This window comes from Tauraco erythrolophus, chromosome 18 (genome assembly GCF_009769465.1).
Source record: "Tauraco erythrolophus isolate bTauEry1 chromosome 18, bTauEry1.pri, whole genome shotgun sequence".
In the NCBI taxonomy this organism is placed as follows: domain Eukaryota; kingdom Metazoa; phylum Chordata; class Aves; order Musophagiformes; family Musophagidae; genus Tauraco; species Tauraco erythrolophus.
The window spans coordinates 6627272-6642337 of NC_141482.1; the positions used below are offsets into that span (position 1 = coordinate 6627272).

Consider the following 15066-nt stretch of genomic DNA (forward strand, 5'->3'; position numbering starts at 1 on the left):
CTGATGCACAGGGATCACCTTTAACTCACGGAGCTGTAGCTTCAGCTTGAACACCTCCAGGCTGAGCAGTAGCTGTAGCTGAGCTTTTCAGAGTTCAGTTTTGCTGCTGGGGCTGTGCATCAAGGAGCTAGACAGCAGCAGCCCTCAGCAGCGTTTCTAGTGGGTGGCAGACGTGTGGATTCATGTCTTACCTCGCCCTGATCCGAGCTCTGTGTGTGGTTGTGCCATCAGCATCTATTTAGAGGAGGCTGTAATCAATTTACTAAGTTGCCTAAAGGTGCCTTTTGGTGGCCTCATGTTTATTAATCAAGCCCTCAAACAGAATGATGACTTGGCAGAAATTTTGCTATGCTTTGTGATTTGAAAACCTTAATTAGTAGACAGTGTGTCCCCAGGATTTTAGTCTTTGTATGTAAAGCAGCCTGAGGTTAAACCACTGAGGTATACTTCTTTCCTGATTCAGTACACAGACGAGTATTTAGAGAGGGGAGTTAAATTGTGAAGACTGAAGTAAATTAAGTAGTGCATCAGAACTGCATTCCTTTAAACAAATCTAAGGAGTGGATGTATGAGTTTCCAGCTGGTCACATCCAGGAATGTCTTCATTGCTGTGACGGGCTTACTGTACCGTTACATCCATAAGCTCTGAATTATTCTGGACAGAAGCAGGAGGAAAAGAGAATTATGAGAAAACTGTGAGCACGTGGAGAAGTGGAGTGTTGTGGTTTTTTTTTTTTTCATTCTTTAGGGGCTTTTCCTAGCTGACCTTTTTTGTAGAAAGATAACTAAGTCAAGCATGGCAAGAGATGCTGAAATGCCATGCTCTCCCATCTGAATCCATAGGCATGACAGAGGTAAAGTTCTGATCTTCTCTCCCCTTCCCAGCCCTGTTTTTGTTCAGCATGCACACAGGTCTCTCCACATCCCTTTATATTATCCTGGCTAGGGTTGGACAGGCCTAATTTCTACGGGACAGAGGAGTAAGATGAGGTTGCTTCAAACAGGACAACTGACATTTGTACAAGTATAGGTATTCCCAAGGATGGACTGTCTGCTGGTTCTCAGTCAACCAGGGCTGGCAAGATTTAAAGTGTAATTCAAGTTCCAGGTGATTACTTTCAGGAGTGAGGGGTACAGAAAATAGTAAGACTTCCTCTCCTGTTCAGTGCAGGGAAAACCTGAAACGTCCCAGGGACCTGGAGGCAGGTTCTGCTCCCGAGGGAAGACTTCTGTCTGCTTTGAGTCTAGCTTAGGCACTTGGGCACGCAGTCTCAGATGGCTTTACAAGGCTCCTTTTGGTGGCTGCATGCCTGTTCCCAGCCATCTACATGTGACATCATAACCCTCATAGTCTATCTGTTCAGACAAACAAGACTTTAGGTACTTGACAAAATTGATGAGGAGTTTTTTCCCCTTAAATTGCAGCAAGCATCCTTTTTCATGGGCAGCAGTGGGAGTTGGCTTTGTTGAAGGAGAGCCTTCAAACTCCTTGAGCAGTGCAGAAGTAGTGTGTTATGTACAAAATTGAGCAGGGAATGGTCTTACTCACCAGAGCACAGGCAGATGAAAACGGGAGAAGTATCTACATGAGCTTAGCCAGAGTGCTGGGAAAGCCACCTAACCGGCTGCTGTTGATGTCCTGAAGCCTGTGAAAGAAGAGAACAGGGCAGTGATGGCATAATTGAGTTTGAGAGAGAAATTCTTTTTTTCCACTGCTATTTTGCTGAATTATAAGGGTGAAGGACAGCACAGTGATGTGCTAGTGTGTGTGGTATGGGCTGGCTCAGGACAGCCTGTCCCTTCTCGGCACCCTACTTGCTCACGTAGGAAAGAGCTGGGTTATGGGGTCAGGTAGGGCTTTATTCTTTCCCTGAGTGTACCTGAAAGATGATCTTTAATCCAATAGCTTCACATCTGGAAGCCAGACAGCAATAAGGACCCTGTCTTATTCCTTGTGGTGAGCAGATAATGAACTGATTCCCACCTACCTTTGATTCTGCAGAATGGCTCCCAGGAAGTCCCTTAGTACCATCTGTTGGTGGTAGCGGCCGTCCATCAGGATGCTGTCAGACTGGCGCCTTGTCAGAAATTCATGCACCCCTGCTCCTGGGCTGCTCTCGCTGCTTCTGTCATGCAAAGATAAGAAACATCTTTATTTCAGAGATGCTTTTTAGTCCTTCTCCCAAAGTTTGGCTCACGCTGAGCAGCATGGCAAGGGAACCTAGTGCTATTCCGCTTAATTTCAGTAAGAAATTGCTCAGCTGTGTTTGCTCCTGCGTTAGAAGATGGATTGGAGCTGGCTGGCATCTGACTAGTTTGTCTTATTTAGTGGCAGTCACTGATCTATCTAGCCAAAGCTACCTGAGTGGTAGTGGAGAGGCTGTTTTCTGTGTTCAAACCAGCCCAGGGATAACTGTTTCCTACCAATGAATGATCATTGCAACTATTATTTGCAAATATTATTGCTTGTTGATATTATGGTAGAGCTTTCAGCTGATCTGACACTGATAACCTCAGAGGAAAGGATTAATTAAGCTGCTTAATGATAGTTTTGGTTAGGGGGATCCGAGACGTAGGGATGCATCTCTTCAGGATGTGGAACAGCAGCAGAGATAGCTGCTTTCCACTGCAACAGAAGCAATTTCAGCTGCATGCATGAAAGAATCTGCCCAGTGTAACATGCAAAACATTAGCCCTAGGAGAGCAGAACGCTGTGGCTCACCCAAGCCGCTTGCCAATGATGGTCTGTAAGAATTTGCGGGCGGAAATCTGCCCCAGGAATTTCCGGTAGTTGTCGGTGAATATGGCATCAGCATGGCGCTGCATCCTAGGGGGGAAAGACAAGCAGAAGGTGTGCTCTCTGAGCTGGCAGTGAACCTTCTAGGTGAGGATTGGGTGTTTCGGATGACAAAATACACCAGATGTAGCAGTGCTGAGGTGAGGGGCAGGTAACCGTAGCAAATGCCTCTTGTTGTTGGTGGGTAAAAGGATTTGAGGGAGCTCAGTCCTGACAGGGAGGCAGCAGGCAAAACAAACTGTCTGTTAATCAGTATCCACACTAAAACAAGCAAGAAGTGCCTGCAAACCAAAGGTGAGGTCAGAGAACCAGTGGAAAGGAGAAGAACCATAGGCGGGGAGAGGGAAGAGCTGGGGCTGGGACATTCCTTTGTTCTACAGCAGCACTGTCACCTCTTGGGAGGGCTGTATCTGGGACAGGCTAGAATGAGCCTCCCGCAGGCCTCTGGGCTGTGGTTAGACCCAGGCAGCAGGCAAAAATCCACAGGTAAGGGAAGCACAAGCCACTTGGCTGGTCTCTGCTGTTGTAAGGATGAGTCCTCTGTGCTTCAGACAAAAACATCCTCCTTCTCCTGGCAGAGGTGGAAAGGAGAGGCTCTAAGAACTATACAGATGGATCCCGAGAGCTCAGTGGAAAATTATGTTCCCTGCAGGAGTGCTGGGCCTGTGACTCTGCCTTTGTCAGTATGTCCCTGCTGCTGGGGGACAGCAGGACATGGCTCTGGACATGGGTGACGGTGAGAGCTGGCACAGTCCCAGCCTTCTGCTCTGGTTGCAGGGCTCAGCTGGGTTCTCCACCTGGAGCCTGGACTCTGTGGTGCTGGTGGGACTAAGTGACCTGCTGATCTGTTCCTGGGCTGCAGCAGGGCTGTGAGGTGAGGTACAAACCTTTTCTCAGTGGGGTCTGTTAACAAACCCTCCTCGTCCTGTTCCTCCACCGAGAGGTTATGGCTCTGTAATGGGCTGCTGTGCTGGAGCTGGAAGTTCATAGCCTTGCCAGGAACCGGCCCTGGACTGTACCTGCAAGACAAACCCAAGGCATACTGTGAGACGTGCTCAGTTGCCAGTCAGGCATCAGTCTTCTTGACCACTACTCCCTGTTCTCCTGCTTTTTCTTTCTCCTTTTGCCATCCTCATCTCATCATTAATACAAGTGGTGTCCATCACTCTCCCTGGCTAGAAGCTGCCCTGAAGCTGTTTTCAGCAGTGAAAGGATGGTTGATAGAACTGCCCCAAACACACTTCCCCCCTCGCTGAGCTCTCAGCACCCTTGAGCAAAATTCCAGTGATTCTGGTATTATAATGCCAGAGCTTTGGCACTAGGCTAAAGCATTTTCTATGGGAGATTGCAAATCCACGCTGCAGAAACCAATGCTCAGTTTTGAGCTTCCTTAGATTTGCAGTGGTAGGAAGTAATAGTACAACTTGTCAACAAGGAAATACTCAAAATATTAATAGGCAGGTGTGGAGTTCATGTACTAAAATAGCTGCAGTTCTGATTTCAATGTGGGTGACCTGCAGGCACAAATTTTAATCAGTGATGGAGCTGGAGGTGCTGGCTCCTTTGGAGATTGCCAGATTTCTCTTTATAGGACTCAGCATTCAATTCCAAAACCAACTGCTTGGGCTGAAATATTCCATGTCAGGTGCCTGCCTTCTTTGGAAATTGCCCCTAGGCTAGGAGTGTTCCCAAAAAATTAAGCCAGGGTAGAGAAATAAGTTTACCAACACACCTACAGTTCATCTGGCTTTCAGAAGTGCTGGCAACCTTAATTTGGCTCGTGCTTACTTTGCACAAGGTCAGAGATGAAGCAGGGAGTGATGGCACGGATAAAACAGTCAGCAGCTTACCTGAGAGCTGGGTGGAGAGGAGAGGAGATGGAGCATGCGACTAAATGCAGGACCAGGAGCAGGGTGGCCTTATCCAGCATCTTCTACTCTTTGGGGTCACCTGAAACACGGAGGAGTCTGAGTCAGCGGCAGTGAGGTCCTCAGGGCCAGGAGAGGAGGCCAAGTGCCACCTTTGTGTTCTCAGTCCTCTTACTCGCTTATCGGCACGAAGGGATTGGAAATGTGCCTCCGTGTTTGTGGGTATGGTATTTCCCAGTCCAGAGGTGTCTTGATGTGGCAAAGTCTTTGCTAGGCCATGCAATTCCTGGAGGCAGCAGCTGTGTGACCCCTCAGGGAGCTGGTGCCTCCCTTGGGCCAGGAGGCAGGGCTGCTCAGCAGGGTTTCATGCTGTGGGACCCCTTACTGGTGTGTCCTCCTGCTGTGGTTGCAGGAGAGCTCTCAGGCTGGGGTGAGCCCTGGGAACTGCTGCATGGGCTGTGGATCCCAGCGTAAGCACACCTGGATGCATGAGGGCAGCCGTTAGCAGGGGCTGCCAAAACCAACGGGACTGTCTGTGACCATCCCCTAGAATCTCTCCTGCCCTCTGCTCTCTTGGGGACATGTCTGCTCACGTGGCTGTACGCTCTGTGCATAACAGCCAACTGGGCTCCCTTTCCAGTTGTCCAAAGATCGGGGAGAAACAGGGAAATCTGAATGAAATTCCTGGGCAGAGAGGTAATACTGGCCCAGAGGTAACTGGCAAACCCGTTCCTTGGAGGCAACAGTGCTGAGCTCAGTTCGCCAAACAAAACACAGGCTGTTCCTTCAGCCGTTGTGCTTGGGGAGGGGCTGGACCAAAAGACATCCCTTCGGAAGAGCAGAACTGCTGCTGTGTCCAGAGGAGCCCCCTGCACCGCTCAGTGAGGCCCCGGCAGCTCCGAGCACCCGCGTCACTGGAGGATGAAGTGGACTTGAGCTGTGTGTGCCGGCCCTCCGACCGCCGGCCGCGGTGCTTCGTGTCCCGGGGCTGGCCGGGCGCTGCGACGGACTCGGGACAGAGTCCTCTGAGGTCGCCCGCCCTGCAGAGCTGAACGCGATGCTTTTGTCGTTGGAAGCGAGGGACGGTAGGAAGGCATTTCAGTGAACGTTCTTTCCGAGTTTTGATTGAAAGTGATTGATCTTTTGCTCAAAAAGAGTCTTTAAGAATGTGGATAGAAATCTTTAAAATATCAAGTTTCCCTGTTCCCTGTCTTATTTCACACAAGAAAAGAGCAGAAAGATGTTTGATCTCCGTAAGAGAAAAAAACACTTTAGAATTTTTTTTTAAAAACCCTTTCAAATGTATAACAATACTTTATTGCAAAAAGAGCACTTTCCAAAGGGAAAGGGTTTGATTTGGCTTCTAATTTCCCAAGCAAACTTTCCGAGCAGTGGGTTTTACTGACGGTAGTGGCAGGAGGGGGCCCGTTCCGATGGAAAACATCAGCAGCGAGCTCTGTTTTTCTGCTTGGACATAGCTGCCCGCTCTCTTGGAAGCAAATCAAAATACTGGGGGGGAAGCTCTTTAAGAACCGGTGCTCATGTATGTGAGTCCGATCTTGATGCCGTGGAAGTTAATAACAGAACTGGTGGCAGTGTCAGAAGTGCACCGATGGACATGGGCACCGTGGTGCACTAGGAAATGGGGTTTCTTACCGTGAACTCGTTCTCAGCCTGGTGCCTGTTTGCAGCTGCTCACGCTCCCAGCCCGGGTCCGGGGCCCAGCAGCTTCCCCACCCGCTCCCCTGGGAGCAGCACCGTTGCTCTGGGCTCCAGCAGAGCTTCTTGCAAACACGAGTGACATCCCCTACCTCTGAAATCTGGTTTCTTCTGGTACCACTCTGGCCTCTCAGAGAGCCAAGGAATGCTCAGAAGCAGCAAAAAGTGACTTTGAGAAAGACTTGCAGGGCTCCTGGTTTTAGGACAAATTTTCTGCCTTCCCCCACCGCCCCCCCCCCTTCTTTTTCATTTGAACTTGAAAAAGCATGCCTCTCTTGTGCTTCTCTCCCCTAAATATTTCCAAGACAAATCCCAAAACATATCTCTCTCTAGATAGAAGTAGCGATCTAAAGCATCTGTCAGGAGGTACCAGGAGACTGTGGCACCAACATCTAAGAAAGTGTCAACCAGGAGATTTAATCAGTACCGAGAAAGCTATGTGAGCTGAGAAGTGAAATATCAATGTAAATGAAAAGAAAACCTAGTCCAATGTTGTCTGCTTCCCTTTTTTCTTCCTAGGATACATCCCTGATTACCACTTTCTTTCTCTATCTGTTTTCTCTTCCTTGAATGCTGGGTTTTCCTCCAGAATCACTTTTTTGTCCCTTTGCAATTTTTTTTTCTCTTCTCTGTTATTTGTTTCTTTACGATATTTTTTTTTTAGTTTCTGGTTTTACCTTTCTTCCCGTCTTGCTTTGTCTTCTCTCCCTTCACTACAGTTTGCTTTTCAACCCAGCTTTTGGGGTATTTTTGTCTCCTTTTCTCCCTTGGGAAGGAGCCTGAAATGAAAGTCCGACACCCCTTCCCAGGAGTGTCTGCTATTTCAGAGAAGCCAGGGAATTGAAGCGTCACTCTGCATACAAGCAACTTGACAGCTCTACAAAACGTTGTGACCTTCAACATTCTCCTGAGGTGAGGGACACCTTACTTTCCCTTCTGGCAGCATGTGAAAAAATGATTAATAGATAAATTCCCCTTAAGATGAAGAGCTCTGAGCACCGTTCCAGCAGATAAAGCTAATAGCTTCGTTCCATCCTGCGCAGCGCTAACAGCAGCTTTGTGACAGTGATGTTGGAGAGATGGGGTAACTATCTCTTACTGTTTCTGAAACCTCAACCTGATCGGTCTTAAAAATACCACTATGGAGGTGAAACGAAGCTTTTACTGTGCCTGCAGTTTTACAAAGTTCAGACTTTTACACTATGAAATAGTACAGTAGAAAAGCAGAAATCCTTTTAAGTGCCTTACTCTGTAGCTGGCTTCGTGTTATCCGTAACACAGTGTTGCGTTTCTCCTGGCACTTTGGTTTGGCTCAAACACCGTTTCATTGATGGGTGAGGAAAACAGCGTTCATTTTCCAGAGTAAAAGGAACTCGCGTCAGTATAGCAAAAGAGGAGAACTGTGCTACAGCTAGTAAACCTCTAACCAAGGCTCATCTATAGTATTATTCTATTGACTTGAACTTATCCTATAGTTCAATTATTGTTTCATTCTATAACTTGGTACAAAAGAATCTTGTATGGTACATAGGATATTGTACCTGGCAAAGCTAATTACTGACACCAGCTTTGCTTGCATTTCAGTGTACTTAATTATCTCCAATTTCCAAATAGACGTTATCTCGTTAAACGCACATACAGAGACTCACACTTACCGTTCCCTTGGAAAACAAGCTCTTCCTAGGTCGGTTCCTGCTCAGGTGTTTCCTTCCCCTGTTGCAAATGCAACTTCTTCTCTAGAGCTGCTTCTGAGCCCTGCTGGGTCCGTCCCCTTGTGCAGTGCCTGGGCAGGACCTGGGACGCGTGCTGAGCAGGTAGGACACTCTCAGATCTCGCCCCAGCTGTCCTCTGGCTGCCAGGGAGGTGCATCTCCTCTTTTTATACCTGTGCTCCCTCAGGAGTCCTGTGGGCTTCTACACGTCAGAGAATCAATTATCCTCCTGAATTTCAAAGGCTGTGTTTAGCATCCTCTGTTTTGTGTGTGCAAGGAGGCAGGCAGGGAGGTTGTGGGGAGAGGGTTGTGCCTGTAGTCGAGGGTCATTTGCATGCTTTCTCTTTAGCGTTCAAAGAGTGAAGAGCAAATAGTAACAACGATAATCTGGCGGAGTGAATGACAAATTTGCTTTGCAAGGTAACTTCTCTTTCCCTTTGCAATTGCATTTTTTCCTCCTACTCCACACGAGATAGAGTTAACCATTAATACTTTCTCACACTGCATGCTCAGAAGGGTTTATCTTTTTGCTATTTTCTTTTTCTTTGATTATCAGCCTTTTCCTCCTTCTACTTTGTTAATCATACCTGCTAGCCTTAGCAGGGCAGTTCATGCTTCAATCCCTCGCAAACATCACAGCTTCACATCAAGCACACAAAGCAGCTGGAGAGCCCTGCTCCGTTCATGTGCCCTGGAAAAAGACAAGGGTCTTCCCTCAGGTGCCGCGTGTGCTGGCAGCTGTTTTCATTCCTGGAACGAGGTTTATGAAAGCTCCATTAAAAAGAACACATAGCCTTGCTGCCAAGAAGACCAGGACAGTTCAGAGGAGTTAAAAATGAGGTGCCAGCATGAGTTCCACCTGCCAGATTTTTAGTATTGACTTTGTAATGCCCAGAATTGATGGGGACCCAGACCTTCCTGTCTAGGGGCTTGCATGACTCGAGGCTGGGAAGAAGTTTAGTGGGTGAGATGAGTCATATCTGCCTGCTGCCAAATACCTTCACCTTGGACCAGAGCACTCGTCGCAGCTATTGGTGGCAGAGACGGATTGCAGGGAAGACGATGCAACTGATGTGCATGTGGGTGCCTGCGTGCGCCGGGGGTCAAAAACATTCAGCACTGGTCTAACTCTCTGCTGTTGCCCCTTTGCTTCTTGCCAAGGTGAGAAATCAGCACTGTGATTATGGCTTGCTTCTCAGTGAAGCAATATCGTCCTTCCAAACTGTGGGCTCTCAGTAAGCAGTAACCCAACAGTCGGAAAGGCTTGAGTGAGCTCGGCTGCCAAATGACTCCGTGGAGTTCAGTAACAGTCGCTCTATGCCGAGGCAGATGTGCACAGACGCCTTTGGGCTCTCCCGGCTCTGAGTGCTCCAAGGGCTCATGTTCCCTATGGTATCAAATCAAGACCAGGACGCTCCACAGAGAAATCATGAAAAAGGATTGAATGGCAGGAGCTCAAGGTGACCTTGAACTGAGCAGCTGACCAGGGCCTTTCTAGTGGAACCAAGAAACAGAACAACATGAAGAGAAGCAAGAACTGCTGCCTTCCTCCAGCTGTAAAAGGAAATGGCACCAGCCTATTCCTGGAGGGAGGAGCTGCCGTGCAAATCAGGCAGGTATATCACTAGTAGATACTTGTGAACACCAGAGAAAGGGATTTCTGGGTAGCACAGAGCAGGTTTGCCAAAATCCTTGTCCTGGTGCAGACAGCTGCACACTGTCTGTAAACTGGAAAGGGATTTTTGTTGGCTTTTTTGAAACAATCTGTTCATGTTCTCTCATGTGTGAGGCCGGTTGCACCAATTTTTCAGCATGACTTATTTTTTCTTCCACTGTCTTGGTGCTACACTGGCTAAACAGATGAATCAGGCAGTGTTGTTAAACCAGTCAAGAGTAAATGCTATTTCAAGGTATCATCCTGTAGCGTGGTTTTGAGCTGATCCTCTATCCACCTGGCCCATCGCCTTCTACAGAGCTGCTGTAAGACACCAGGCAGTATCTCTCAGATCAAGGGGAATCAGTCTGTAATTGACTTGTTTATAGCTGCCTGCTGCCCAGCTTGGTTTGGGAGGGCTGTGATCCGCATTCATATCTCAAGTGTGCTGCTTTCAAAGAAGGCTATATAAAGCTCCATCATCCTGGGGCTTTCCTTGTGCTGCCTGGGTCGGTTCCTGTCATGCACAGCTGGACCCAGCAAGACTCACACAACAACAAGCTCTCTTTATGATTTCAGATTAATTGTGGGAGGCAGCAGAAATGTCTGTAAACCCTCCAGGCTCTGTTGGGTGTATACAGCCTAGGAGTTCTGAAATAGCATAAATAGAGCAGCTTTTCTGTCCCTGGGATTTCCTGTCCCAGCTTTAGTCAAAACCTTCGTATCTTCCCGGGACCCAGAAGGGTCGTTTGTGGAGCTCCTCCAGCAGACTACTTGAGCTCTCTCTCTGGCTAGTGAGGCTACTTCTGCTGCAGCAGAAGTATCTGTGATCCCCACTGCTGCCAGCAGTTCAGCCTTGGCTTGAGTCCCACGATGGATGCTCCAGCTGCTGACATCTCTGGATGAAGATGATACGGACTGTGATACAGTTCAGCACTGTTAGGAGCCAGTTTTGCATCCATCTGTGCTGCAGTGTGTATTTGAGCAGGCAGCTATAGTCTTTGACCTCAGGGCTGCTTTTTTCCGCAGGGTAGTCATGCAGGCAGAGCTGGTAGCCCCTGCACACGCAGGAGGGTGGCTCTGGCTGCAGTGCTGCACTCACAGCCTGAGAGCTGCTCTGTGCATAGCAGTGGCGTTCAAAGTCTAAATGTACTATTTGCATGACAGCATTCCTCATGGGAACTTCATTTTAGGGGTAGTATCAATAATAATTTGGCAAAACAGGTGACAAACTTGTTTTGCAAACAAACAGCTTTTTCTCTTTAGAATATCTCTTGATTTGTCCCTAGAACCTTCCCAGTTTCTCCCCACCTCTCCTCCCTGCTGCAGCTGGTGTTGTCAGCATCTGCTGGCTCCCAAAGCAGAGGTATGTAACGCTCAGATTACCTCCCACAGATCATCACTTCACGTTAGCAACACGCAGCAGGTAGCTGTCAGTTTACCCTCTAAACCCTAGCCTACATCAGTGCAAGCCCAATGGAGCCTACAACCAGGTACAAGCTGCCACAGGTATCTTCTACAGCTGGAACTGCTGGATTTCGGAGTCACATCCATGCAGATGTACCCTCCCTAGGGTCCTTGGGTGAAGCACACACCAGCTAGTTTTATTTCAGTGCCAATCCTTTGCTGACAAGGGATGCAGTGTTAGGATCCTGCAGCAATTTTCTAGATATTGATTTCCTCTTAGCTTTACCTCCTCTGGTCTCCATGCTATCCTTAAAAAAATTGCCCCTGTCCATTCCAGGTGCATTACATAGAGCTTCAGATGAGCTAAGCAGCATGTGAAATGGTCCTGCTCACCTTGAAACTAATGACAGTAAGAAGTAACTCATCAAATGGAAAAAAAAATCCCATATTCTCAGCTATCTCCCCAAAATGGCACAGACAGTTGCTGTTGGTACTCAGCTTCTCCAGTCCCCACCACTCCGGAGGAAGCCCCACACAACTGTTCTCTCTGGTTTTCTTCTACCCGAGTGATGTGGTGACTAGCTTATCGCCAATGCCCCAGTGCTAAATGAAACAGAACTGCCTAAGATTAGACGTTATGTTTTTGGCCTGGGTTTGCCATCTTAGAGGTAGGGTGGGACACATTTTGGTTCACATGTCTTACCCCCAGTGGCAGAACTAAGGCATGTTATAAATAAGTTGATCATCAGTCCTTTCATCACGTTGATCATTACTGGTGCGTACACAGTAACTTTCATTCCTAAGCTCTTTGCATAACTGCAATCATTTCTGTAGAAGGCAAGCAAACAAAAAAGAGATGAAAAAGACAAGATTTGATCTATGTTGCCAGTTTCTTCTAAGGAAGAAGCAGAGGACTCAAAACTTAAACCCAGCAGGTGTGGTGAGACTTGCCATTAGAAAATTATATGAGGCTTGGTTTCTCCACCTTCGAAGGATAAAGTGCTGGGATTTGGATCTTCAGATCCTCCAGACTCAATCCTTTGAACATCAACAGATTTCCCAGGGAGAATTTTCCCTTGAGGAATTCAGACTGGGAGGAAGCTGAATACAAGCATTTATCAAAATAATCTCAAGGAAGCAGTCCCTCTGGATGAGAGCACAGTTTGCACTATGAGAATGAGTCTGAAGCAAGAGATCAGATTAAAAATAGACAAAATAAATCGGTAATTCAAAATGTGCAAGAAGTGCTATCAGAAAGGACTGTCTCACAGAGTTAAAAGCCTGCTTGAAAAGCCTGCTTAATCTTCAAACATTAACGTATCACCGAGATGACAATAGAACAAATGGCACCAGCCTGTGAGATGTGTATCTGTCAGGAGGCCTGATGAGCTCTGTGGGTGAGATCCACTTGCAGAGCCCGTACCTGTCTGGCTCTGTTTATTTCCTAGCAGAGCTGCTGGAGCGTTTCAGCATCGCCCAAGCGAACTGCCAAGAGTTTCAGCCAGATGTCAGCATGTTACACTCAGTTGTAAGGCTTCAGAGTTACTGGTTCCTGATTTTCTGGCTGTCTAAATACCATCTCCTTCCTCTTCCAACCCTGGCAGACAGAGCTCAGATGCCAGCAGTGAATCTCAGTAATTAAGGAGTTCGTCTTTGGTCTTACCACTCTCATTTCAGTTTGGAAAGGAGCCTTGGCTGGAAGGTTACGCAGCATGTTACAGCCAGAATCAATTAACAGGGCACCCACTCTCTGCTCAGAGGGCTCTATTGACTGTCCCAACGACAACCTTTGCCATCAGGGCAGGCTGGGTGTTGCTCTGTGTATTTTCTGTGACTTGGTTTCCCGTCAGAATCCAAACACTGCTATGCCTGCTCACCTTGGGAATGTGCTTTGAAAGCTTCTGATAAACAGAATTTGAGTGAGCTGTGTTACTGATATCGAGAAAGTAAAATGTAGTTTATGGAGAGGGAGTGAGGAAGGCCACATTTCCAGTAAGGGCTGAAAAATGAAAGCAATTGTTCCTAATTTTTTCCTGGCTGAATAATAATACGCAACCTGAGGTTGAGAAGACCTTGGTGCACAAGGATATGGTACGTGTAAGATGCATGGTAATGAACAGGTCTCACTGCAAAGACATGCGGGAAATACTGCAATGCAAACCAAAGAAGAGATGTAGAAAGAACTAAAAGAGCTGAGGATGATTTGGATTTGGAGAAAGACTTCATGCCTGAGCTCTGTCTCTACTTCGAATTGGGTGCTGACAAAATTGCCATTTCCGCTTGTTGCTTTGAAACCCACTCACAGCTCATAGGCTTTGGAAAAATCTGCCCTTTTTATATAAATAGCTTTTTTATCATTTCACAGCCAGCTGAAATGAATGGGTCAGTGTGGTGCTGGCGAAAGGCACAAAGCCAGAGTGGGCTAATGGCACCACCTGCTTGCAGTTCAAAGGCTGAGTGTCTCCTGCGCAGAGCCTGGCTTCGCTGGGAAGCGTTTGATGGTCTCGGGGCAGACAGCAGCAGAGGGAATGGGCAGGAGCTGTACAAAAGCTGCGGGTTTCACCTGCCTATTTCTGCTTAGAATAGGTAGTGCCATTTCTGTTGGGGGAGAGGAGGAAAAAGGAGGAAAACATACAGTGTTGGTCGCAATCTGTGGGTGTATTTGGAAAAAGGAGGAAAACATACAGTGTTGGTCGCAATCTGTGGGTGTATTTTCCCCTTCACCTGCGAGCTTTGAACTGCGAGGATCAGAACCCATGAGAAGGCGTATGTGGACAGCAGCCCCACCAAATGCAGCATACTGGTAGTACTGGGAAGAATTTGATCTGGCTGTGTAATACTGATAGGATCTCTGCTGACATTCACAAGAATTATTTCTCTGTCTTTGGTGTTTTTTGTGTCATAAATAGTGTTTGAGAGCTGAAAGGGCAGAATCCATTCCCTCTCCTAAGCTCTGGGTTTATCCCTGAGCCACTCCAGACACTCACCAGGAGCAGTGAAAGCTCTGGTAATTATTTAAGGGTAATTTTTTTCTTAAGGTTTTTATGCTAGAAGAATTTATTTGTACAAGCGTTTCTGGCCTCTGCAACTCACAACTGTGCGCATCCTCCAGTTGTCTGTAAAGTCTTCTGCACTAGACAAGATACAAGGTTTTTAATCCAATTGCTCAAAACCTTTGAAATTGTTTTAATTAATTCCTATTTAATTCAAATGCTTGGTAACAGCTGACAAAATCCTTTTACTACAAATGCCATAAAATCCTTTTACTACAAATGCCATACCTTACTCCCTCAGTAGTTAAGTATCGTTTAGGTTTTCCCCAAAGTATTTAGGCTCTCCAACAGCAAAGCTCTGCAGCAAAACTAACCTGGCACTGCTGATATTTTAGGGTTAGGAAAAGGGCAAAACAACTCAGATTCTTTAAATACCACAAGGGAGCAAAACAGAGCACAAGCCATTTTTCGCTTTGTAGGTCATCTTATCCAGACACCTCCATTTCAGAGCTGGATGCTGAACTGGGCCAACAAAAACAAAACAAAAAATCCCTGGCAAGCGCAAAGCCCGAAGTGCAAGGCTTAATTGTTGCTGCCAGAGCCCTTCAAGGGAGCAGACCAAAACCTCTGGGATAAAGAGAAATCCGCCAGGGCTGGAAGGCCGCGCTGTTGATGGCGGGGATGAAAACGCTTGCGCTGATTTAGGGGGCGAGTACATCAGCCCTCCGGTGTAAAGGCCCGGGGCGCTTCGCTACCGGAGGGTCCGACCCGCGCCTGGCCGTGGGGACCCACGGGGGCCATCCGCGGCTGCACAGCGCTGCCTCCCGCCAGGGCCCCCGCCGGCCGCCCTTAGCAACGCGGCGCCCCGGGCGGTTGCTAAGGGCGGTGTGCACTTCCGGCCGGGCCGGAGTCACTTC

The 15066-nt window shown here is 47.7% G+C and overlaps 1 protein-coding gene across 1 annotated transcript; it reads right to left on the reverse strand.

The window, feature by feature from the left end:
• Window positions 1-1582: 1582 nt before the first annotated feature.
• Window positions 1583-4727, reverse strand: GHRH (growth hormone releasing hormone). The gene is made up of 5 exons (XM_009988963.2): window positions 4648-4727; window positions 3685-3816; window positions 2723-2827; window positions 1989-2126; window positions 1583-1646 (listed from the first exon to the last, which is right to left on the reverse strand). The coding sequence occupies exons 1-5, from the start codon at window positions 4725-4727 to the stop codon at window positions 1583-1585; spliced, it is 519 nt and encodes a 172-aa protein (XP_009987265.2).
• Between the last annotated feature and the right edge of the window lie 10339 nt (window positions 4728-15066).

Coding starts and splice junctions, on each gene's coding strand:
- GHRH (XM_009988963.2), bottom strand. CDS start 4,727: ATGCTGGATAAGGCCACCCTGCTCCTGGTCCTGCATTTAGTCGCATGC. Junction 3,817..4,647: donor CCTCTCCACCCAGCTCTCAG/GTAAGCTGCTGA, acceptor TTTGTCTTGCAG/GTACAGTCCAGGGCCGGTTC. Junction 2,127..2,722: donor ATCATTGGCAAGCGGCTTGG/GTGAGCCACAGC, acceptor TTTGCATGACAG/AAGCAGCGAGAGCAGCCCAG.